Source organism: Melopsittacus undulatus, chromosome 7, assembly GCF_012275295.1.
Source record: "Melopsittacus undulatus isolate bMelUnd1 chromosome 7, bMelUnd1.mat.Z, whole genome shotgun sequence".
NCBI lineage: Eukaryota > Metazoa > Chordata > Aves > Psittaciformes > Psittaculidae > Melopsittacus > Melopsittacus undulatus.
In genome coordinates this window covers 31,374,231-31,400,304 of record NC_047533.1, presented here as the reverse complement: position 1 = coordinate 31,400,304, position 26,074 = coordinate 31,374,231, and the positions used below count along the sequence as shown (strand labels likewise).

Genomic DNA, 26,074 nt, shown 5'->3' with positions numbered 1-26,074 from the left:
CATAGAGCATTCCTTCCTGGAGGTTTGCAAGGTTCCTCTAGGCAAAAGCAAGGTCAACTGATCTTGTCTTGGTGGTGGCCCTGCTCTGAGTTGGTGGCTGGATAGATGGCCTCCGGAGGTCCCTTTCATACAGTCTTTATGTAGCTGTGTTGTATTTGCTGCTGTTTTGAGGCTTACACAATTCAATCTTAGCATGAAGTGAAATCTACTAATATTTTCTTCTTCTTAGAAGCTTTATTAAAGCTATGTTTTTCTTTCTTCCAGTGTGAGTTGTGATAAAGTTAAATATAGCTTAACTTTTCTAGGTAGTGTCTCTTTTTCTATTTGAGTAGATTTGTGCATCTTTTACTTAACTGGAAGTATGTAATATTTGGCATGTCTTTAACTGCTGACATAGCTATATTTTTAAACCTGATACAAGCTTCTGCTTCTAGGAGCCAAAGCCAGGTCTGTTTCACTGAACCAGTGCACATCAAAATTATCTGGACCACTGCACTCAGCAAGGAAAGTCAGTGAGACTAGAGGTAATCAGCTGTTGGGTGAAGTCCGTTTTTCACTTATGTTCTTGAATCCCTCTGTCTTGAGAAAGAGCAGCTGTGCTTTATGACTTCAGAGTAATTGAGGTAGTAGTCTGCTCTTCTTCCTTGTAGTTTAAATTATTGGAGACTGGGTCTTTGAAATATTCCTTATGTATTTGTATCCTTACGTATTGGGTCAGGCATATATGTGGCAATCAGGGCATCATTGCCTACTATCTGCTTTAAACTTGCATCCTGTGAGGGTTCAGAATACTTGATAATGCCTGTTACATGATATTCTGTCACCTGCTTATAAGATCATATACTTGCGAGACACAACCCAGACTAGATTTCCCAAGTTTGTGTTTAATTCAAGCAAGATTCTTGTGAGAGCATCTTGATCAGGTTTGGCTGTTGAGGGTAGTATTTATCTGTATCAGATGCTTGTTTTATCTTCAACTTTTAACTGAAATTAGTCATTTTTACCAGCATGAATCAAAAGAATAGATAAAAATCTTGAGTCAGGCTTTGTAAGATAAAATTTTCACACTGAGAGCGAAGTTACATTTGTGTGGCTGAGGTGAGGGAAGCAGGTTCGGTGCAGGACAAAGCAGATTGTCTACTGTTGAGACATCTGTTGAAGGATCACACACTCTTTGTAAATCATGAAGAAAGTTGATAGGTGTTGTCAGCAGACCTTTTACAAAGCTCTGCACATGGCTTTTGCTCTCAGACCTAGCAGTCTGAAAGAGTGCATTCATTTAATATTCTTGTAATGAACTTCTTAGATCAGTATTCACATGACTCTAAAACAATGCAGAAAGGATAGATTAACCTCCTCAGTGCTTTCATTTGTATTTATCTTGATCGATAGCACATTTGAGGGTGCTGTGAATTTATACCTCCTGTAGATAAATAAAATACCTGGATTGTGTAAGTGGAAAAAGGTTACTATGATGCCAGTATAGACAATTGTTTTTTATTAGCTGTGGTCCTCTATGAATGAGTAAAATAAAGCAGTGCTACTTGACTTAAATGAAGTGTGATAATTGTAATTGAAAGAAAATGTTTGACTTATTGGGAATTCGTCATGCATTTTCCAAGTAGTTTAACCTTACAGTGCTAAATCTTGCTGCTGAAACTGCCATCACCCATTGCAAGAAAGAAACTGAAATTGTCAGGTTTGAGGAGCTTATGTGGAATTGTTCCTTACTGGCTTAAAGTGTAATTCTCTTCTTCCTCCCCCTTAATATCATAGGTACTTCTGGAAGAAATGGACACCAAAGCCTATCTTACTTGGGTTCTGGTGAGTTTTGTTAAAGCATTTTCACGTTTTCTGTGCTGCAACTTAAATTAGGTTTATACATTATATTAGCATATTGGTTCTCTTCTTGGAAGAGCAGTTTTGCAATTGGTAATTCCATAAACCATGACTCTTAGTTTCAAATGATATGGAGAGAAGTCTAGGTTTTTTTACTACTTACTGTGTTTGGTCTACCCAGCTCTTACAATATGCAGTCTGTGTTGTCACTCTCTCTGCTTTCATTAAAGCCTAAGGAGGTTTTAACTGTAATAAGAAGTATGACAGTGAATCCTGAATGTAGTTTTTGCTGTTTATCCACATTGAGGTAAGTAACGATTAAAGCTCATATGTTTTGGCTTAAAAAAATAAATAGAAGACTCATGCAGTACAACAGGTTTTTCTGGAAGGTTCACAGTAGGTATGGTTTTGGTGTGAGCTGTCTCTGTGTCACTGCAGACTACACTTGAATAAGAAATTGAAATTATCTGAGTGTGTTGATGTGTGTTTGATTGTATGGCAAAAGGAGGAATCACAGCTGATTAAGTGGCAGATGGCATTCCAAAAGCTGGCAGAATTTTGAGGACTTCATATTGGGTTTGTTTTGGGTGTTGGTGCCAGTCAGGACACCTGGTGATAGTTTTTATCTGGCAGGAGACAGAAAAGTCTTCAGATGATGTTTCTACTTGCAGCAATTTCCAGGTCTTTTCAAGAGTTGGCAGTCCAAATTAGTTGCTTGAGCATCAGTGTGTATGTGCTGAATTAAAAGCTGCTTGTAATTAATTACTCATTGAAAGCCTTCTTTGAAAGATACTGAAGACCACTGAAAAGCTTTGTGTCCCCTGAGTGAATAGCAGATGTCTTTCTGAAAGAGGTGCTGTAGCCAAGCAGATGTTACAAGTTTGAGTCTGGAATTACTGGGTAAATAGGTTCTGACCTGTAACTCTGGTACTGTGGCGGTATGTTTTTAATTTCCTGTAGTCAGAATGATGAGTCCAGTGCTTTTGCCTTTTAACTCTCTTGGGTATCTACATATTAATCATTACTGAGTAGTTTTCTTGATATCTTGTGTTAAGAATGACGACTTCTGTCATACAGCAAGCATAAGACTTTGCACAAAGGGCTTATTCTGTTTGCTTGTTACTTTTGTTGATACTTGGCTGAACTAATGTTAGTTTAGGTATAGCCTGACACCAAGTATCATGAGTTCATGTGTCGTCCATTAAGTAAGAGTGTAGAGGATGCTACAGCTTAACAGCATAATATCTTCATTAGCTCAGTTGAGGAAACTCATGCTAAGCAACAAAATCTGTTTCTGCACTAGAAACAGAAAATTAAATTCCTGTTCCACTTCCTTAGGATAATCTTAAAATATAACTATTTTCCCCTAAATTTAGCTTGGCACTTCCTCTGTTTTCCATCCAAAAAAAAAAAGTAATTACTCTTCCCTCCCCTTTTTACTATTTTAATGTAATTTTTCTTGTGATCCGTCTTTTCTGACCTAGTAAAGAGTGTTGCTACATAGCCTTGCAGTATTATATTCAATATAAAAAAATGCTGTAAAAACACAGCTATAAGCTCCAAATTAGCTGTAATGTTTAGTGAGTCTTTATCAAATGGTCTTCAGCAGCATACTTTTGCCAGTTGAATAGCTGTGCTTCAGAGTTTTTAATAAACCTGTACTGTTTCTTGTACAAAGTCAGCTTCCAAAATTGGGTGGTAAGTTAGACTTTCAACTTAATACATTTCTAACTTGTACAGAGTGTTAATATAATTTCCCATTTATGAATGCAAAGCTTTCTGAAGGAGCATTTTTTCTTTTTTAAGAAGATTTTTTTTTCCATCTTCACAATTGCAGATAGTTCTTGCAGAATAAAAATACTGTGTGGCTGCTTGAATGTTGTGCAGTACAATATCCTGCATTTTAAGGAAAGACAAATGATCTTTTTGAAATGAACTGAAATAATGCCAGCTGGTACCATGGAGAATGGGGCCTTCTCCTTTTTCTTTTTTTTTTTCTTTTTTTTTTTTTTTTAGCAGACTTGATATTATAGTGAAGCTTTGTTCTCCTGATTTTAGCTACTTTAAAGCTTTTACTCTTTTATTTCAGTGTCATGGTTAACTCTACAGTTTTTAGCCTCACTCAGTGTAGAGGTCTCACCCCACTTCTCTTTCCTGCTCATGTTCTCTGTCTAAAATCAGGACTAACTTATTGCCATAGGACTCTGATAATTACAATATCAAGGCATTAGCTGCCTGTTTAGTCATTAATGTTGCATTTTGCATTACTTCAAGATGGAAAAAATAGCAGGCGCTTCTAGGATATGGTCTCTGTTCTCTGACTGTGCCCTTTATCCATTTTCCATTCATTTGCAGCAGTGATGCAAAGCCGGAATCTTTTTGACAAAGCAAGGCACAACATACTGTTAGTATGCCTGTAAAATTGGAGAGTCTTACGTATTTGCAGCTGTTCATGTTAAAACATTCACAAAGCTCGTTTTTGTGAATTCTGTTTTTTTCACGGGTGCTATTCCAGTGGATCAAGTAATTTCTACAAGTTTTGTGATGTATTGCTTCAGCACTGGCTTTGACACTAAGGCAAAATTAACTTACTGGGCATAATGTGTTTTATTATATTTTTTTAACTTGCTAACTTCAAGTAAGAATGTATGTCTGTACTTACTGTAATGTCTTAAACAGGACTGAAAAGGTTGCTGCTTGAGAGATGCAATTCTGAGCTAAATGCAAAAATGCCTCTCAAAATGATGGAAGGGCATGTCCTATGAGGAGCAGCTAAGGACTTCGGACTTGTCTTGTTTGGAGAAAAGGCGGTTAAGGGGTAACCTCTTTGCTCTCTACAGCTTCCTGGGGAGGGCAAGTGGAGAGGGAGGTGCTGATCTCTTGCTCTTTTCACTGGATACTAGGGAGATGTGGAAATGGTCCAAGGCTGCACCAGGGAGATTTAGTCTGGGTATTAGAAAGCATTTCTTTACCAAGAGGGTGCTCAAACAGTGGAACAGGCTTCTTAGAGAGGTGGTTGATGCCCAAAGCCTGTCAGTGTTTAAGGGGCATTTGGCCAATGACCTTAACAACATGATTTAACTTTTGGTTAGCCCTGAACTGATCAGACAATTGGACTAAGTGATTGCTGTAGGTCCCTTCCAACTGAAATAGTTTATTCCATTCTAATGCAGGTGCTCCTACAAGTGATCACAGAGCAAATAGGACTGGGGAGCTTACATAAGTTAAAAACAAGTTGGGAAGAATAGGAACAGGCGGCAGTTCTAGCATAGGTCATAGAACTGGTGCTAGCTACATGCGGAAAATGGAGCAAACTGCTTCTGTCTCTGTGTTTTGAGCATTCTTTGGTGTCATTATCATAGTATTCACTTTTAATACCCTTTTTCTGCTGTATAACATAATTAGATTATTTCTACAGAATACAGCTAGATCTTTTATATTTTTCTTGAGTGCCTAACTTTGCAAGGTTATTAAATGTAAAATTAATTTTCCTCAGGTAAGAATGTCCGTCCATATAAAAAAATCTTTCCTTCCCCTTTCCAATCCCAACAATTCTGCTAAAGAACATACATTACAAAGCTCTATGTGACTGATTTAGGACAAACAGCATGTCAGTATTGTCTAAACAGTAATTTTAGGTTTCATGTATGCATTAAAAAAAAAAATTAAAAAAATGCATCCTATGGTAGTTTGTGGAATTTTTCCATACGGTAAAACTTTGTTGTCCTGTTGTTGAACCAGCTCTGCTTTTCTTTCAGTGTCCTCTAAAACTGTACTCTTCAGCTCATGGGAAATAAATTCCCTTAAGACTCACACAGGAAATAGTTTGATGGATAAATAGCTTAAGTATTTCAAAGCTCTTTCCTATTCTGCACTGAAATAAGCTAGGTACCTTGTGCGGTGAAGTTGAAAACAGGAGGAAGATTTGCTGCTTAACAGCTAATAATTTTTCCCTGTGCTGAAAGTACTCGGGGTGTAGAAAGGCAGTGTTTAATTGCTTGTTAAAACTGGGCCGTGCAGGGAGGGTTTTGGTGCAGGTCTTCCATGCTGCAAAAGGAGCATCTCTGACTAGTTCTAACCAGGAATTTCAATATGGATGTGCTGAGACTGAATTCTCAGTCTCTCACATTCAGAGCTACATCTCTTGCAAATAAGTTGGGTTTGCCAGTTCTTCTGTCTCTTGCCCTTCTCTCCAAAAGAAAAGCCTGGAAATTTTGCGGAAAAACTTGGAACAGTTTTGTGACGGAGGAACAAAATGAGATTCAGTATTAATGTGGTTAATGTTTTACATGTTGGAACCTCTGGGAGTTCAACAGCATAAATTAGTCCTTTTTCCTTATTTCTTGAAAAGCAATAAAAATGTGACTTCTTAAACTTCTTTTCACAAACATAGTTCTGTGCATTGGACTGTTTTGTTGCCTTTCTAGCTGTGATAAAAAAGCCAGCTATAGTCTTTTTTTTAGGTAGTTTTTGTTTTTTTTTCCTCCATGTGGCCTGTGAGGACTATGTGAATGACTTGTCTTATATGATCTAGCCTTAGAATACCTTCAGGCTAATAAGGAATGTTCTTATAAACAGACAACAAAGCTGCTTGTGTAGCTATTACATGTGAACCTGCTATAAAAGCAGGTCTTCATTTTGCCATTTCTATATAAATAAATGCAGACTTAACCTAAGTCTTTGTGAATTTGGCTTTTATGTCATGTCTCCCTAATGAATGCATTCATTAAGATTTGTATTTTGAAGAGTTAAGGGAATATCTGTAAATCTGGAATAACCTTTGAAACCCATTAGCTGTTAACTTTCTTGGCTAGGCTTTTCCAGCATTACCAAATAAAGTATGATACAACAGCTGGATCTTGAGATTTAATTCCTTGGGTGAGAATTACTATGCTTCAGAAGTCTTCAGAGTGAAATGGCTGGTGCTGATCTTCATAGAATGTCACCCTAAATTCTGAAGTCATTTCTCTTGTTTTGAGAGGTGTTTGTTTTTATCATTTTTGTTTTAATGAGTGTTTTCCTGTGGTAGCATGTTTGTCAGGGTAGAAAATAGAATGGAAAGACCTGAGACACATGACAACACATATTTAGTGTATTCCAGATTGGTCCCTACAGCTGTCAAGTAAGTGTATCAGTGTATTTGTGTGCATGTGTTCTAGTGTTCTTCCCCAACTTGATCATCTGAAAATTAACACTTTGAGAAGGTTGTCTTTTGTTCCTTGCTAAAAGTCAGCACTGCTCCCTGGGCCTTCAACAAATATCTTACAAGAAACAATGAATTTTGAGATCTCAAGGCTTGCCATGGAGTAACACATGGGCCAGCTCTGTTCAAATGGTGGGATTCTGTTGGCAGTTTCTCAAATCAGTGAACTGCAAATGTTGGGATTATCTTTACAACCCCATCAATGAGGACTTGATGTTGATCCTGTCAGTTTTGCTACAGCAACAGTGTCATTAATTAAGGCCTTTTGTAGCATAACCCAAATGGTTTTTATATGGTCTGTTTCTTCTGTCTAATGCCTTTAAGGAAGGACCTGTTTTCTGGATTGTAAATTAGATATTTCAGAAGTGTTTATTATTCTTTAGTGGCAAACTTCTGTGAGAAACTTGCTCCCCAGCTCCACACAGCCGTACTCCAAACTCTTGGTGATGCAGAAGCATGCAGACTTTCCATGGAGGGATAGTTTGTAGCTCACTTCTCTGGTGTTTATTCTGATGTTGGAAGGAATGTCTGTACTTCTCTTCCATGGAAGTTATTTTGATGTTTCACAATAACAAGCCACACAGGAGGAGAGCACAGAGCTGTGGTTTTCTCACAGTTGTGTAAACATTGAATAGGCCAACCTCTGTGTGAGTAGAAGGGGCAGCTGAAATGAATATCCACAGATGGTATCAGCTTGGTCCAAGGGATGCTTAAAGAAAATTTCCCAGTGTTGGGAGGTGGAGTTTGAGGCTTTTCTAGCATGGAAGTCTGTCCTGATAGCTTTAAGTTGTTGAGGGTATTGTTAGAATTAGCTAGAATTTTAAAATATCTAAATTTTTACTTTCCCCACCCCCAGTGATCAAGAGAGTAATTAAGTTCTTTTGTTAAGAGACTTTAAAGCTTTGGCTGGCCATCAGGGGTAGATACCTACAGCAACAAGTTTATTTTGTTATTCCAAACTGAGCCACTGTACTCAGTGCCAAATTATATCATGTTCTTGAAAACTCCATCCTTGGTACCTGGTTATTTTTTTACTATCTTTTTGGTCCTTCCCTCCTTAGTTAAACCTAGACATGGATCTCTTCTGATGTTTCAAGACTTGTTTTGGTTTTTCTTTTCTTTGACTGTGGAGTTCCTTAAGTTGTGCACAGAATGATGTCCTCTGTGTTTGCAGTAAACAGTGGGTAATGGGGTGTCATTCTGTGGAGTCCTTCCGTAACTTTGAGGTGAGGTGGATGAGGTATGCCAAAGCTGACTCATAGTATCCTCTTAGAATTTATTAATGTATTTATTTATTTATTTTAAGTTCCATTTTAAAGTCCTCTGACTTGTTCCCATCTGGCTTTCTTTAAGCCTTTTCTTTCTCTCTATTTAAGACATTTTTCAGCAGGTACAGTAGCTGGCCATATTTTTGTTATTGACCACTGTTAGGGAGATAAGTTGATGTAATACTTGAAAGACCATGGAAATGTCCCAGAGACTTGTAACTCATGGAATTTATGTCAAAGATGGTTAAACAGCTTGTAAAACTTATTTTTCCTCTTTTACTTGAGGCCTGAACTTATAAATACCTAGGCATATGCCTAGCCTGTAGATGCCTCATATTTTGAATGGGACTTTGAGCAGACTGGTCTAGTGGAAGGTGTCTCTGTCCATGGCAGGGGGATTGGAACTGGATGATCTTTAAGTTCCCTTTAAATCCAAATTGCTCTGTCATTTTTATGATATTTTAAGGTCTGTTACCCTAATGTTAGTGACATCATTCACTGCTGTAGAGTAGCAGGTTTTTTTCAAAGCTCTGTAGGATATAGATGGATGCAGTCTTAACAAAAATGCCATTTTGGAGGGGGCATCCTACACATGGAAATTGCTGCTGCCTTAAGTCAGATATTGAAAATTGAAATTATTCTTGCAGTGTTTTGTGGCTCTTTTCAATTCTGCAGGAGTACAAACAGCGTAAATGTTGCCACAGTTACGTGAGAGACACACAGGTAAGCCTGATTCCTGTAGCTGTTTGCCTAGGAATCTACTACAGCATCACCTTTTGTTTGACAGGCTGCTAAATTTATAATGATTAAAAGCTTCTGTGTCCTAGAAGAAAACTAAATTATTTAGGATTTTAGTTCCTGCTCTGTGGCAGTAAAAGGTTTGCTTTCTTCTGCAGGTGGGGATTGGAGCTTAAGTCCCAAAGCTGCAGGCTGCATTAGGCATGGCAGTGGGTACTGTTGCCTGCAGGAAGGTTAGCTTTTCAAACTGGAGCACTGGCTAGAGCAAGGTGGTCACAGGAAAGTGGAGAGAGCACAGTCATCTTCCAGAAATAAAAACAAGGACACAGGTGACCCTTTGGCTCTTAGTAGGCTCCTGCTTCTCACATATCTCTTTGCATAAGCAATTACGTCTCAGTTCTTCCTGAAGTAAAGCATGCCAGTAAAATCCATCTGCTCTGCACTGCCCTTGCTGTCTTCTGACACAAAGACAGGTGTCCTCTGTGTGGGCTTCTCAGATCTAAAGATCTAACCTCTGATTTAGACTTCTTTGTAATGAGACACTTAACTGTGCTCCAATGGCTTTTTTTTTGTGATTGTGAGATGCGGAAGGAGGGACAGAGACAGCAGAAACACAGATACTGCGGACTTGACCTCACGAGGCTGAGCTGAAGAGCCTATAGATGCCAGTGCCCTTTGCTCCTTTTTTGTCACATTGCTAATGTTCCTAGGGAGTGGCAGATACACTAAATCTTCTGGGGTTAAAATAGGTCTATCCCCACCATCAATCTGGTTCTGTAGTGTCATCAGGTATTGATACATTTAGCAACCCAGACTGAATTACATGGTCATAGCAGGATAGAGCCCCTCTGTCCATGTTTATCACCATTTTTGCCCTTGGAGAAAAGCCAGCAGTAAGGTGCTAGTAAATCTGTCAGTCCTTTTGTTCTCTAGGCTGTATATCACTTCTTATTTTATCCTGCTGCTTTCTGGTGCTATTTTCTATCACCCTTATCCAATGTCAAGATAGAAAAAGACCTTTCTGATCCTCATGTTATGCAGGAAATGTAGACAGTGCATGTTCCTGGCAGGCTGTGCAAAGATCCCATGGATTATTTCCTGGCTTTGTAGCCTGTCAATGCCAGGCACTTGATGGTCATTGTAGGGATACAGACATGGACCTGGAGGTGCTTTTTTCTTGAGCCAAGGAAAGAGCAGATGCACAGCCATCACAGTGGGGCATACCACGCTGTAACACAGGGTTCTGGAACAGTGACACTGGAGGAACCTCTCTGTGAGTTTAATCTCTCCTGGAGCTATTCAGGTAGGGATGGGCAGTCCTTTTGCTGGCTTCCGTCAGTGCTCTTTAAGCACTGGGTGCTACATGAGACTGACATGCATCTACTGCTTTTTTTAGTGCTGCTGGGTCTACCTCTGCATGAGGCAGACTTGTTTTAGGTTTCTGGGATTTATCAGGATTTCAATCTCAAAAGCTAGAAAGGCATTTTCTTCAAATCAGAAGTTTTTTAGAAAGAGATACTATGATGTATCTGTTTCTTCATGGCCTATTTCCACAAAAAAAGGGTGGGAAACAGGAGGTGGTGTAAGTACTGTTTGTGTGTGTCCGTAAGAAGAGTTTTGGTCTTTGGTAGAAGGATTTTGATATCCATATAGAGCCTTTATTTTGCCTTGTGATTATTCCTTCCTTAGTCTCCAGAGTGCTTCATTACATCATGCTTGCCCTCTAGAGATTCTTTGTTCTGCTCCTATTCCTAGGAAGGAAGTTATGATTTCAGTGGGTACTTCAGCTGCTCTGGTTTTACAGGATAAGGAGATGTTTTTACCTTTCTCCCAGGCACTATTGCAAGGATGGGGAAAAGGGAGGGGTTGCTTTTTGGGGATGTGAGGTTGTTTTTTTTATCTGTTTGTGTGGGGTTTTGGGGGGTTTGGGTTGGAGTTTTTTGTATGTGTGTGTGGTGTTGGTTTTGATTTTGTTTTCCCCCAAACTTGACTGGTCTGTTTCTATCCTTGTGAGAGCATCAAATTGGGATGGTGAGAACACTTACTACATAGAGCAGTTCTTCCCTTGGAGAGCTGTAAGGGACAGAAAGAAAACCAAAGGGAGTTCTGTGGGTGCCCTGGCAGAAGGGTAAAACCTGGCATGGGCTGGGCATTGAATGGTGTTTGAAGACTGGCTGTAGGCCCAGTCAAAATCGCAAGATGGTTTCATTAAGAAGGCATTTGACAGCAGTGATCTAATATTTTTGAGGAGATGGGCTAATGAACTAGGCTGAATATGCAAAGCTACTCCAGTGTTCTGTAACAAGCCTTCTATTTACTGCTGAGCATGGTTTCCAAGTCTAATAATCCCATAACACAGAAAAGATGTGGTGTCTTTGATACTGGTGTTAGACTGGGAAAGGGTCTGGATCTGCACACTGCTGGAAATACAGATGAATACACATTACTAGTGCCAAAGCTCTTCAGACTAGAAGGAATAGGGTTTTATAGCAGTAATGACATGCATGCCCTCCTGTGCGCAGAGGCTGCCCTGGGAACCAAACAAAAAAAGCTAATTTATTGTCTTTGTACTCATTTTGAATGGCTTTGTGCCATCTGAAGACATGTTATGGTTCTTCAGAGTTGGTGGTACATCACTGTGCTGGGAAAGAAATATTTTGGTACGTAATCATAAAGAATTCATCAGTACTCTCCCACAGGACGCAGTGAAGATTGACTTAACGGGTTTGATAGTCTTGATGCTGGGCCACAGCTCTTTTGCTGCTCTTACAAGGAACTGCTTTATTGTCACTGTCCTGTATGATGTTAGAGATACCCAGAGACGTTCTAGCTGACGTGGTAAATAAGCACTAGAGAATGTAAAATGTTACACATTTTAAGCAAGAAAATCATGCTATCAAATATAATAGATCTGTGGTAAGCAGAGGACAGGTAAGGCACCTCTGGGATGAGACTGTGCTTCGAGTTATGCCTCCTTCAGAGATAGTAGGGCTCATTGTCTCTGGAACTAGAAAAAGTGTCAGAGGGATAGGTGCTAGAGAGCATCAACTGGAGTTTGGTGAAATGGCAGAAGTGCAGAATCACTGGAAAAGTACCTAATTTTGTTGTCCCTAAAAAGATACAGTAGCTTTGAAGGGCAGCTCTTCAAGCAACCCAAAGGAAGATATGAGCTGTTACTGCCTTGTCTCCTGCATTGGCTGTGAGATGCCTGGGGGGGTCCCTGCTCCTGTGGCTGCCTAGCAAATCAAAGTAGTGAAATGTTTCTTTTTACACAGGAAGGAGGACAGTGCATGTATTTATAGTCATGGTCTTAGGTGAAAAATGCAGCTTTCTAATATCAGTAAAAGTTATTCCTCTGTTTTCTAGTTTCTAGCTATCCTTCTCATTTCGTTCTTGCTAGTGGCATTTGAAAGGGACCAAGGTATATGCAAAACTTTAAACTCATTAAATAGCAAGGAGAAACATTTTTAAGAGGGTTAAGTAAATATGGAGTGAGCATCTAGGAGCTTCTGCACCACTGCCTGTTTGCTGTGACATTTGGGTGCCTTCAAAACCCAGCTGGCAGAGAGGTGTTTTGATATGAAATTGATGCCAGATTCCTTGCTCCTCTTCTCATGAATGGGAGTATCTACAGAGCTGAGCTGCCAAGCTGAATAGTATTTCCCTTAAGCATAAGACAAGTACTGAGTTGTTTTAAGAGAATAGATGTGTTTCTAGATTTGTGAAGACTTTAAATGTTTACAGAATATTTAATGCAAGAAAGAACCCCTCTGGTAAAAAGTGTTAGCTGATAAATCTTTTGATAAATTCATGTCAATTAAAAGAGACTGTTTAAAAAAGAAAAATGAGTCATTCTGAAAGGATTCTTGGAGAAGACAGCTGAAATATGCCTCCAGGAATATTCAAATAATCTCCTTAATGTCTCCAAAGAACAATTACATGGTCTGTGACATTGCTGGATGATATATTCAGCTGGGGAGACCACCCACTTCCTCCTCCTCCCTCCTCATCCTCCTCCTCCCTTTTCTCCTTTCCTAGCTCCCACAGAGTCCTGTAGCAGATTAAGCATCAACACAGTGATGTAATTTAGAGGCTGTTGGTTTTCCGAATCACTAAGTCGGTTTTATTCTGAGGACAAGCTTTGTTTCCACAACATCTGGTGAGGAGAAGCTGCCAGCAGCATTTACACTGTGGATATCTGCCTCTGCTGATTTTTTTGCTTGTCTGTGCATAAGGAAAGAGAGAGCAAAGGAATGGAAACTTGACTACTTCTTCAAGCCTGTTTTCTTTAGCAAGAGCTGCTCACTTCTGCTAAATAGTGATTTAAAAACATACTATGTGACAGTACATGGATGCTGTTTCTTGCTTGTTTATCTTCCACTTGCACTGAAGACATGTTATGGTCCCCGAAATTTTCCTTATCCAACATGCGTGTAAGGCTGACAGCAAAGGGGTTGCTGCGAAACATTCGTCTACCTTCTGGCTACAAGAAAAGCACTGTTATATTTCATACAGGTTTGTGGTTTAATATGATGATTAGAGCATGCATTGAAGGAATATCTTGTTTACTTCAGCAGCAGCAACTCGGCATGAGAGTTTTTGAATTTCATAGAGAATTTTGAGCAAAGTAGTTTCATGTTCTAAGTCTGTGTGTTCATGCACTTGAGCTGAGCTGCTTATTTGGGAGATGGTTATTCTGTTTATGAAGTGCTAATTGGAATTTGCTCTTCTCACAAATCCAAAAATAGTATCAGGAAGTCTGTGCTATTAAATATTTATCTAATAATTTTAATAATTTTTCTGCTGGGATCACTGTCTTTTCTATACCTTGATTGGGAGAAGAGATGGGGGGAGTGGAATGAATACAGGGGCTGTCGTGATGTGGTGTTCTGTTTGTGAGTAATATTTGAATACTTGTAGATCTGTTACAGTACATGGCATATTACATGCATTTTATTTGCAAGTAGGACAAGCAAACTTTAATGCTCACTTGTGTTGATACAAACCCAGAAATTAATGGAGTGTTAGAGGCATTCAAGAGAAGTGTGTGTGTATACATCCCCCATAAAAAAAAAAAAAACCAAACCAACGAAAATCCCACCAGGAAAAAAAACCCCAGAAACAACAACAATAAAACCCTAGAAAACCAATCCAATGGCAGTCACCACAAAATTCTTAGCTGCATCTGACCTGATTTTCATCTTCAGTGGCAGGTAAAGCAAATAAAGCAAGTATCTGGAGAGGGAACAAGACTGTTGAAGCTGAGTTTTGTTCCAGGACATACATGGTTTTAGTGGAAGGTGGCAGTTGTCTTGTTTGTTTTAGCTAAGATACACAACATCTAAAGAAACTGGTGGCAGCCTGCATATTACATAAGGCGTTTTCTGCACTGCACTATTTGTAATTTTCTGTCATTTTACTTGGGGAGGAGCAAGCAGCTCCATAAACTAGTTTTGCAGAAGCTCTTACTCTCAGGCATTTCCTCCCTCTCCCTCCTGAACACCACCCTTTTTGCTTTCATTTTATTTGGAGTTCAGGTCTATCAGTCAGCTTACTTTCCTGTCTTGGCAAAGTAAATATGGTGTCCCAGTTCCTCCTGGATGATAAATTCAGTTATGAATGTAATATATGCCAACTGTGAAACACAATACAGACTTCTGTTTGCAGCTTGCTTACATGGCTTTAAGCTAGGATTAAAATACCTTGATGCTAAAAATCCTTATATAAAGGAGTCTGTGCATATACTCACATCCTTGATGTTGCTGACAGTGTGAAATATCCACATAGTACATATTCCAGGGACAAAAAGCCTAAAAGAGAAGGGGAGGTGATAATGTTCATTAACTGCTACTTAAATTTGTATAATTTTGAAGAACTAAGTGTCAGTGCGTGTATCAAGGGAATTTTACAATTATAAGAATCCATTTGTGGTTTTGAGTGGATGTGAAAGCAAAACCTGCCTGCAGGATGCCTCTGTTAAATACAGCATGTAAAATAGATTGCTAGCCCTGTGTTCTAGTTAAGCAGCACTTCGCTAAATAAGAAATGCTGAATAGACCTTCTGTGTGTTTGTGTGCAATACGACAGGCTAATGGTACATCATATAAAGCTTAGAGGGGTTTTTGCCTTGTCTCCTCCTTCTGCTTTGCTGTCCCTGTGTCTTATAAGAAGCTGGTGTGTTAGCAGAAAGCTGACCAGTGTTTAGCTATAGCTGAATATTCCAAGCAAGTAGGGCATCTGAAAACCAGGTCATACTCTAGTGCACAGTGCAAGTATGTATAGGATACACTGTGGGTTTAGACACAGTGGAATGCATCGAAGCTTGTTAGTGATTATTTTGGGTTCCTAACTCAGCAACAGCAGATCAAGCAATGTCAATGTATATCATAAGCGTAGAAGGTTCTTGTTTTTGTTGTTGTTAAATGCCAGGAGGAGCCATATTTGGTTTTGCAGCACTAGTGTATTTTTTCTTGTAGTGGTTTAGTTGGATTAAAATGACATGATGACATGTGGCTTCTTTCCAAGGTCACATAAGCAATGAGAAGTAGAATATATTAGGGACTGTGTCAACAAATAAGGGACAGAGTAATTGAAAAAAGGAATTTTGGGGTCCACGTAGGAATGTGAATGAGTGTTATGTAAGCAATATTCAGTTCTGGTTTTGGTGTAGACTGCACTTTTAATGGGCATTATTATGGATTTCATCTGTTGCTCACTTTCATAATAGCATAGACCAATTGCCTTGTATGGCTGTAAAGCATCCTTGAGATACTTAGGACAGTTGCTGAAATGTACAGTTTTAAAGTGGCCTAGAGTACAGGTCAAGTTGACTTTTTCTGTTACTATGTCCTGACTGATGGTTTGAGGTGCAGTAACTTGGTGAAGTTAGGATGTAAGCACCACTGGAAGAGGATGGAACTTGCTCTTGTGAGTTCATAATACCCTCTTTTGCAAGTTGCAGAATACCCTTTGACTTGAGGGTATTTCACAGCACTTGCTGCAGTTTCTTTACAGTGTGTAGTACAGCTGGATGTACGGTTACTTGCACTGGTGTGAAGTTAGTCTAGATTAGTCATTACATTTATGGTTAAATTGATCCTTTAGCTGAAGTGCATTTGCACTTCCTATGTGTTGTCCAGGTGGAGGTGTCAGAGTAACAGGAGTAATTAAAGTATCTCGCAGTGTTAGCATACAGTTTGTTCAGGGAAAACAAAATACTGTTGTTGTTTTGTTGTTTGGGTTTTTTTCCTATGAATGAAATAAATGCAGAGGAAATTTGCTGTAAAATTTTAAGTGGATTTTGGGGGATTTTTTTTTAATTTTTTTTTTAAATCATTCCGCTTGTTGCCTTATGTCTAAATTCCACTTGCTCTGTACTGCCTCAAGGTCACCATATCCAGAAGTTTCTTCTCCCTCTGAATGCAGGCAGGCATCAAAGTGTCATTTTTCTCTGCTACTGGAAGCATAGTACACCTGTATTATTAACTGTATATTAATGAGTGTCCTCTTCAGCAAAACCAGAAACACTGAAATAGATCAGGAAATCCTTTATGTGCCTGTCCTTTGACTTGTAAAATTTATTTTTGTCAAGTAACTGCAACTAATATCTCAATACTTCAGAACTGCATAAACATGATAGATGTGAGTTAAGCATGCACCAGTGTCTTTCAGTGATGAAGTAAAACATTCAGTTCCTTTATCAAACCATTACAAATTTTAACTGGAGTAAAGTGCTCTTACGCTCTTCATGCATCAGTGGTGTGACAGAGTAAATCATCATCTCTGTATGATTCTGTATAAGCTGACAGAGAGGGACATTATTTAATGAATGATTCAAAACATTGATTTTGAGTTACTAGTATCTTTTGCACGAAGATAAAATTCTAGACAAGGAACTGGTTTTGCAAATGGAGGTCAAAGCTTTTGTACCTTTTGTTCAGAGTTCAAGGATTGTATACTGAACTGTACTGATGCTTTTGTGGTAAACTGTTTTATCCAGCCCTTCATGCTGCTCTTCCTTATTTTTTTTTTTACTTTCCCTAAGCAACTGTATTTAGTGTTCTTATCTTGCTGGTGACTTCCATTGCTTATTAAACCCAGTTACTCTCTTATTATCATGGGAGTCACAGGTGTGACAGGGCAAATTGATTGGGATTTCAGTCCTAACAGGTCACAGCTTCAGTAGGCATGTAGTTGATAGCTAAATGGAGGTACCTATTTTCAGGTGGCAGATGTTTTGGAGCTTGTAAGTATAGTTTGTACTCTATAACATCTTATCCAATTGTTGCACTTACAATAGGTATAAAATGAAGATGACGGTAGTTCCTGGATAGCAGAAGTGAGCTGCTGAAAAAAAACAAACCAAAAATATGCCATGTAAACCCCCACAAACCACCAACACCCATGCCAAAGTTAAAACAATAACTTCTCTGTGATTTTAACACTTAAACGGTGCATATGTTTAATAAAGCATGAAAATAAATGAGGGGCTTTCCTCATAAAAAATCTTTAGAGAAAGAAGAGCTGGAGTCTGTGAAAGCAGATGGATGGCAACTTTTGCATTCTGGTTCCACTGTAATGAGGGATGTTGGATTTTTATTCCTTCATTTAAAGAGATTAATTATATGTGAAGGATGCCTCAAGTATTTGTCAACATGAAATAAAGTAGAATTGCTGCTTCAAACTCAACTTCATAGAAGAATAGTTAATTGGCAAGTTAATATAAAAGACCTAGCAAATTATCTTTGCTAATATCATTTCATATTCTAAGTGTGTATTTGTTCCCACTTGATATGCCTCATAGATGAAAAGGGTCTGGCTGCAACCTATATTGCTGTGAAGTAGATTGGGGTTTGAAAGTGTCAGGCAGCTATAATCACACTTAAAAACCTGAATAGCTTTTAAATTAATTCAGGGGATTTCCAGTGTGGTAAAACTGGATTTAAAACTTGTCAGAGCTACCTGTACAAGTTTTGCAACTTTTGCAAATGAGTCTGTTACCATAGTAGAAATGGCTTTCAACATCCAGACAACTAAAGCATTACTACTTACTCAGTCCTTTTAATTTCAACTTTCTAAAGCATAAAGTGGTAGTTTTTTTGAGGAAAAGGATGTCATGAAATCTGTACTAGAATGCAGTGCTTTGAGTATTCGCAGCCACTTGGCTGTTTTGTGTTACTCTTCTTGCTTTGTTGGCACAGAAAACTTTGATGTAGATGGGGGGTGGAAGGCAAAAAAAGTTTCATGTGTCTTCAATTAATCAAATGTAATCATATGCTAATTACTGTGGAGGCAGTACTGTGTAGATTGGGTTTGCACTTGGCACTCTCATTGTAGTCAATGGCAAGCAATAACAATTTCTATTTATAGATTGGCTGTTACTTTAGTGTTCTGTAATGAAGCAGTGTTTCCACTGTTTTTAGTATTTTAAGAAGTTCTGTTCCTTGAGTGACATGATGCAGTGGAAGAACCTGGGTCCAAAGCTGATGGATTTGATACCTGTAGGAAAAGTCCTGGCGTTTCAAACGGCTCTTGACTGTTTCACCAAATGTCAGACCAAAAAATACCTTGTTTGGAAAATTATTTGCAGTCAGATTCCATCTCTCTTGGCTTATCTTCCTGCAGAACAAAACTCAGTGAAAGCTGCATTGGTCAAGCTGTTTAGCTTGCTGAATTTACCTGTATGTCTGTTTATTCTTCTCTAGACATACCTGCTGTCTTTGGGCCAATAGAGTAGTATTGTTGTCAGAAAGATTTGATTGAATTCAATCTCATTTTTAAGAGGAGGTGAAGCTATTACCATGATAATGTGGTAAACTAGTGCTGCAGAATTATTAATGATTTAAATTACAGTTAATGGTATCACTAGCACTTTTCTAACCATGTCTACCAGCAGTGCTCTTCCCTATTCTATTACCTTTTCCTGGTCATGGAGTAATTTTTCTGTTCTCCATTCTACAGGGAGAAGAAAATAGCGTCTGATCTTGTGAGAGGTGAATGTATCAGCAGGATAGCTTACATACTTAAAACTTCTTTAATTAAAAAAAATATTTATATTCAGTTTAGCTGTCCACATACTCACATGTGGAAATAACGCACCTTAAATAACCTGGCTTGTATCTGGCTGAGATGTTTTTTTTTGCAGTTGCTATTTATGAACCCTCCATCAGTATCATCTTTACTGATGTCTGGTGGTTGTAGCAAGGACATTAATAACCCTGGGTCCTGTGTTAAACTCCTGGTTAAATTTATTTTTGCTTTTTCTTTTCATGGTAGTATGCTGCTTGTGCATTTATGGCAACTAAAGGTTCTTCCTCAATATGCTTGTGTAAACAGTTTGTGATGTTGTGGAAAAAACTTCTGGTTAGGCAGGAAATAGGACAGCTGGGAACATCTGTGGTGAAATTCTTCTAACAAAACCTCATCCTTTTCTTAAAGAGAACTAGCAGTCCTTCAGTGGAAAATGTGGGAAAGTGTTATAAATAGTACTTGTTAATGAATTCACTTCATGCCTTTGGGTTTTTTTTCTATGTTTGATATTGCTAATATCAAGCACTTAAATTATTAAAAATGTTATGTTTGTATTTATTGGAAGAATAGACTTTGTGCTAAGCCTTTTCAAATATTTGAAATAGTAAACCAGGAATATTGGAAATGCTTCTAGCAGAAGAATGTGTGAACCTACCTATTAACCTAATTGCAAGCTATTCCTAATAAAACAAGGCTAGAAAACTTTGCTTTTCTTAGCTGTAAGTATGGGCCACTTGTAGAATTGATATACAGTCAAGGCTTACTTATTTCCACAAATATTACTGTACAGTCTGTCATCTGTCACTTTCTTAACTCACCAAATTAAGAAGTTTTGCCACTTAAAAAAGGGGGGATCTAATATGAAATGAATAGCATAACCCTATTAAACTTATATTTCTGTGTCTTGGAGGGACCTCTCAACTAGGACTTAGGGTCCAGGAAGACAAGATGTGTATGTAATGTGCAGTAGCTATTTTTCTTGCTGCACTTATTACAGGTAGAGATGTTTGTAGTTAAGAGGTCTTTCATGGGGATTAACCTCACATGTGAGTTTTGGTCACTGTGATAAGATATGGGCATACCCCAATTTACCTGAGGAATCTGCTCCTCTTTGCTTCTCTCCCTGCCCACCAGCCAATTATGCAAAAATGTAGCTCTGCCATCCTTGTGGTTCTTTGTTAGCTTAACCTAGAAGAGACTCTGGGGAACACTGAATGCAAAGAATGATGTGATTAATGTTTTAAATACCCTCTACAAGAACTGCCTGGTCTCCACAGCAGGCACGGCAAGCAATTGTTCCTTGAGGGGAGCACTGGTCCCCGTTGGGCAGCCTTTGCCAGAGTGATCTTTAGTTGCAGTTTGGTAGGAGTCATTGGGAAAAGAAGTCCCTTAACTTCCAGGTGCAGTCAGCAGGCAGCGGAAGGATTGTGTGCCTCTCCAAGGGTGGAGGCATATTACATCTTATGGCTAATAAAAGCACTGGGTGCTGGCCTGTTCTCTCTTTTGTTTTCAGCTTGGCAAGATATTTTCATGTGGGCTCCATGAGGTTGTGCTCAGGTTGTTCCTGAAACAATGGTGTGCAATGTTCTAGGCATGTCCCTGGGGAGACATCTTTGCTGCTTAATAACAGGAAAACTGTTTAACATAACAGGAAATACACAAAGAAGTACTTAAGTATGATGTGATGACTGTCAGGAATTGTCCAAGTGCATTTTGTGTGTCTCTTTAAAAGGGGATGTTCCAGCAGCACTTAGAGCTGGTATGAGGCACTTGAGATGCCACATTTTCTGTGTTGCAGTTTCACTGAAGCATGGAAGATTGAATTCATGTGGATGATTTTAACTGGCAGCAGCCGAAGTGGTTCCATTAAAATGCTATTTTATTCTGTTGACCAGCAAATTGTACTTCACAGCTAGGGTAGCTTTAAAGTACCATTTCAAGGTTAATTTTAGATATGTTCAACTAAGCTGGTATTCCTTGAAACATGCTATGCAGCTCCCTCCTAAAGTGCATTTTCCTGAGGTTGTGATCTTACCTGATTTTGGTGGCTGCTTAAATTTCCCTTCATTCTGCAGAGGCTTTACTTCATGTTAACTGTCGTGATACATGTAATCAAAAGGAGACTAGCACAGGTGGATTGTCCCATAGTGAACAGTGTTGAAAATGCTCCATTAGCATTTTCTATAAGGCTCCTAAGAGCTATAGGATTGATTCTTGAAGGGATTTGGGCAGTTGAGCAGTTCAGGCTTTTCTTAGTTTTATTTCCGACCTGTAAGCTTAATCATGTTTACATCATCATTGATGGTCAGGGGTTTTTAATCCATGGGCAAAGTTCATGCACTAGCTTTGTCTCTGAATTGCTTTACACTTCTTTTCATACTCAGAAATTTGTGACTTCTCTAAAAAGTGACTCTGTATATACCAAAAAGAAAACTTGGATGTTAGCTGTTTATGTTGTAACTTGAAACTGCGAACTGCAGTCATCTGTTTTCTGAGGAAAATGTCGGAATTGAACTTTTTAGCGATTTTTTTTGTTTGGTTGGTTTTTTTGGTTAGATAAAGTATTACTATTATAGATAACTTATCGCTGATTATAGTGCTTCCTGCATGTTTAGAAGTACTATCACCTCACATTTTAAAGAACAACCTGAGTGAATTTGGGTCTAATCTGGATTTATTTGTCTTTAAATGGATGTAGAGTTTTCCTAAACATAGGAAGCTGTTGTTGGATATGTTTAGAAACAGTTTTGGCACAAGTGCAGTAATACGAAATATAACTGAAGCTCTTTAAATTCTAATCTTGCCCTACTTTTTCTCCCATAATATCCTTTAGGCAGTATTTCAGTGCCATGCTGAAGTCAGTGACATTTGTTACAGTCATATAAGATCAGCTCGTACTAGTGTGATTGAATAAATGGCTTCTGAGTTCAAACTAAAAGCCAGTCTGTCCTCTCCATCCAAGATAGCTGCAGATACTGTAGAATAAATGATGCATATTATGTTCTAGTCTTGTGGTCAAAAATGTGGTTTACAGGGCTCTTTTGCACAGTTGTTTTCAAGAAAGATTATGGTGCCTTGCAAATTATTGAGCTTCACATAGACTCTGATTCTGAAAGACTTTGAGTAGTTCAGGAAAAAATAAAAAAATACCAAATTCTTGAATCTAACATCAAGCTAAGCTAATAAATGTTCTGGCAGTTAACTAATCATGTGTGGGTTGTGCAGGAAGAATTGCTTCACTGATTTAGAAGCAGGCATAACTGATAAAGTTCAGTGATTCAGGTAAAGTTCCAATTAAGTTCCGGGTCGTTTGGTTGGGGTTTTCTTTGCCTTTATTCCAACAAAATGGACCTCCACAGTGCATAAGCAGAAGGTGACTTTCAAACTTAAAAGCTTAATTCTGTATGCTACAAGAATCCTGTTTGGATTTGTTTGGAGCTCTTTCTATTCTTAGCTGTTAAAACCTAGGGTTGTTGGAGCCAAGTTTGATACGTAGATCTAGAATAAGTTTATCATGCAAATAAATAAGCTGTTAACTTTCGCTTGCTGGGATTTGTGAGCAACAGTGTTTCTCCCAGTTCCTTGATGTTTATCCCTAGCATATTTCAATGCTTGCTAGCCCTTTTGGAAGGAAGCATGTTAAAAAGTAGTTGAAAAATAGTTAGACTGTCTACATATCTGACTTCCCAGAATGTAGGAGACTGCCATGCATGTGTGAGAGCAGCTTCTCAGCTAGCCTGTTAGTATCTGGATGAAATATGTGGCATGTAGAGAAGTTATAGTCAGTGATTTAATCTATGTGAATTCAGATCAGGCTTGAGCTGGAAGATAAGGTATAATAAAAAGTACAGGGGGTGTATTATGGTGATACTTGAAACAGTTGAGCAGTCTGACAAAATGTCTTTTATGTCTAGGTAGTGCTTACCTTGCCTCAATAAGGAGTAATATAAGTGGTTTCTGGAGGCTCCTTTCAGCCCTGTGTTCCTGATGATGAGCAGGGTAGGGTAGACTACAGCATTAAGGAAAGAATGAGTTCAAGCATTGCAGCATGGGACAGCTTGTTCCTTTCTGACTGTGTTTCAGCCATTTCACCCCTGATTGCATGCAAGAGCTGGGATCTTCAGAAAGGCTGGCAAAGGAGGAAGGTTGTCTTGACATTCTGCTCGCTGGTGTTGTGTGAGGGTTTTCCACACACACGTGGATATACAGTGAGCTCTCTCCTGTAACACCACACACAAACACAGATGCTGTCCCCCTTAAAAGTCTTTTCCTGGATGTGATGATACCCTGTGTTTAAGTATCTGCAAACAGGGAAATGAGTATCCCTGAGTGTATTCAAGAAGGATGTAGAGGTGAGGAGGAGAGATCAGGATTTGCACTGTGGAGGCAGTTAATAGGATCTGGAAAGGGTTTGCAGATGGTATGAACTAACCATGATGGGATTTCCTGTTCAACTCGACTTAAGAGTCCTGACTTTGTAGACATAGGCTGCAGAGCAAACGGGAAAAATATGTGATGTCCTGTATTGGTGATGAAGCAGTAGAGGGCACCAAACAACAAGGAGCAACTTCTTATACAGGAGGTGGAAATGGAGAGAAAAGAAAAAGGAGAGGAAATAAGAGCAGAGAGGAGTAACAAACATCAGTCTTCAATATCATTCTGTGCTTGGTTCTTTGGGCAGGTGTGTGTTCTGGAGATGAGAAGGCACTGCTGCAGCCATAAGAAGGTATGCAGAAAAAACAGGAGTGCTTCAGATGTCTGTTTGCTTACTCAGTGCAATACCTGAACTGGAAACTTCAATGTAAACCCCTTAGGTAAACAGAATTGTTAGCTATTTTTTTTTTCCTTGAAAATCTAGGGAATTCAAAGATTTAAAGTTGCCTGTGGCATATATGATAAACTGATGTAGCAAAATTCAAGTGCCTATACCAAAGACAATAGATTGAGACACAGTTTGATCTTTAATTCAGTCCTTACTGGCCAAGCCATCAACACACTGTAACACATCCTCATGCAATTATTTTCCATCCTGTCATCTGTGTCCTTACAAATGGATGACTTGCAGCAATGTTTTTTTTTTTTTTAAGGTGGATGTAGAACTGTTTCATTAGGGTACATACAGCCAGTTCCTCATGTCAAAACATCCATGCTCTAGGCTTGGCATTATTAGTACAATAAACTAGTTCTACTATCTTCTCCCTCCTTTTCTTTTCCCACAGACAGAAGTAGGTAGCACTCTATGGTTAACGGGCATGTACTGGGCTTTGTCCTATTTCAGAATGAGCTAAGAAATCAAGCATCAGTATTGTTCTTGGTTACTGAGAAATTAACTAGAACAACCCTGACCCACTGGCAGTCTAGCTGGTGCTTGTTAGACTTGTCTTCTGTAAATTGCATGGCATTTCAAATTTGGTTATTTAGTTTGCAGTCATATCTGAATGTAGAGAGGATTTATTTATTTGTTTTATGTCTTTGTAGTTGTGTGGCTCATTCATGCTTAATATGTACTAGCTAGCTGAAAACCCAATTCAGTTCTAAGTGTTACAGTTCCAGTAAACTTGAGCAATATACTGGGAATGCAGTTTTAAAAGAAAATAACTTTCTATGTTAAGTGTTCAAAATTCTGGTAGTGCTTCTGTAAAGGAGTCCTGTGGCTTATAAGGTAAGAAGTGTTATGGGCACAATGCTGAGATTTCAGCAATAGTCAGACTTGCGTGTGTACTACACATTTAACAGGCAGACATCTATCTGATAAGTTTATTACATGCTTAATGTTCAAGTCTGAGACTCCTTTAAGTCTTTTGTAAAACATGACTTGTAAAGATTATCCCTTCCAATCTTCTGAACTGCTAGAAATCTTGGACATTGTATTTTGAAGTTTTGGGGGTTTTGTTTGGTTTTTTTTATCCTTTCCTGCCATCACCATGGCCTTTGCCAGTGCAACACTACTCAGGTTGGCAAAATGCATGCCCACTTGATATCATCTCACCTGACACTCACTTTGTCATCATCAAGACTGGAAAAGAAACAGCTACTGGTGAAATAACAAAGAAATATATAACACTAAGGCAGCATAGGGCCCAGTTCAAGAGAGTCTTGATCACCAGGCTTCCCTTCAAAACTTGCTCTTTAAAAAACACACAGGCTGGTTGATCAGCCAGTTGCATTGATGACACAAGCTGAGCTAGCGCTTGTCTTTGTGCTTTTATTTGGGAAGCCATCAGCACTTTGGAGGGTAATGAATTTCTTCAGATGTGGTTTAGTTATCTTTAGAAACATTATAGTCTTAACTCCTTGCACAGCTTTGGTGTAAGGTTAACATAGGTTTTAAAACAGAAATTATAATCTTCAGAAGTGTGAGTAAGGCTAATGCAACGTGAAGATTCTATATGCTTAATCAGTATATGAGCAGAACATACCAAAGTAATGGCAAACAAAAATGTGTCATTAACGTGCTTCCTCTGGGGGAGGAAAGCACTGTGTTCTGTCTGGGCAGTCAGTTTGACAATGCGCTAAAACAGTTGTACAGGCTCAAGAGCTGTATACCATAGGACAGGGGACATCTTAGGGAAACGAAGACATGTCAGTGTTTAAACAGAAGGCATGTTTTTGGTTGAGAAATACTGATATTTTAATGGATAGTTATTTTAATGGGCATGTATCCTCAGGGAGCCCACTTCAAAGGCTGTTGTCTGGTTAAGAGTCTGTTGGGGTAGGAACTGGAAGGATAATGTACTGTGGCTTATCTAGGAGCCTTAGTGCAGTGTCACACTTGAATTGTTGGTATTTCGCTTGCCTTCAATTTTATGGCTGCCCTCAGTGTCTCCTCATGCAGGGAAGACACTCCTTTCCTTATGGAAAGATGGCAGGGGCATGCTTGTGACCCAGCAGAGAGTCCAAACCCTCACACTGTAGGGCAGAGGGCTTGCTACATCCTGTGGGTTATCACTTCAGAGCCTGAAAGAGTATGACATGTGTCAGATTGACTGGCAAGGAG

The 26,074-nt window shown here is 38.9% G+C and overlaps 1 protein-coding gene across 9 annotated transcripts in view; it reads left to right on the top strand.

The window, feature by feature from the left end:
• Window positions 1-26,074, top strand: part of MTUS1 (microtubule associated scaffold protein 1) — an 88,647-nt gene that overhangs the window by 23,495 nt on the left and 39,078 nt on the right. For 4 of the 9 annotated variants that reach the window (XM_031048910.2, XM_031048911.2, XM_031048913.2 and 1 more), the window contains 2 exons: window positions 435-524; window positions 1,777-1,824. The exons of 1 other annotated variant lie outside the window; for it this stretch is intronic. In XM_031048910.2, the coding sequence (XP_030904770.2) occupies window positions 435-524; window positions 1,777-1,824 (138 nt within the window). Of the gene's footprint in view, window positions 1-434; window positions 525-1,776; window positions 1,825-13,129; window positions 13,564-26,074 lie in introns of those variants that run through there. 4 more of the 9 variants (XM_031048914.2, XM_031048912.2, XM_031048915.2 and 1 more) reach the window with 2 other exon arrangements.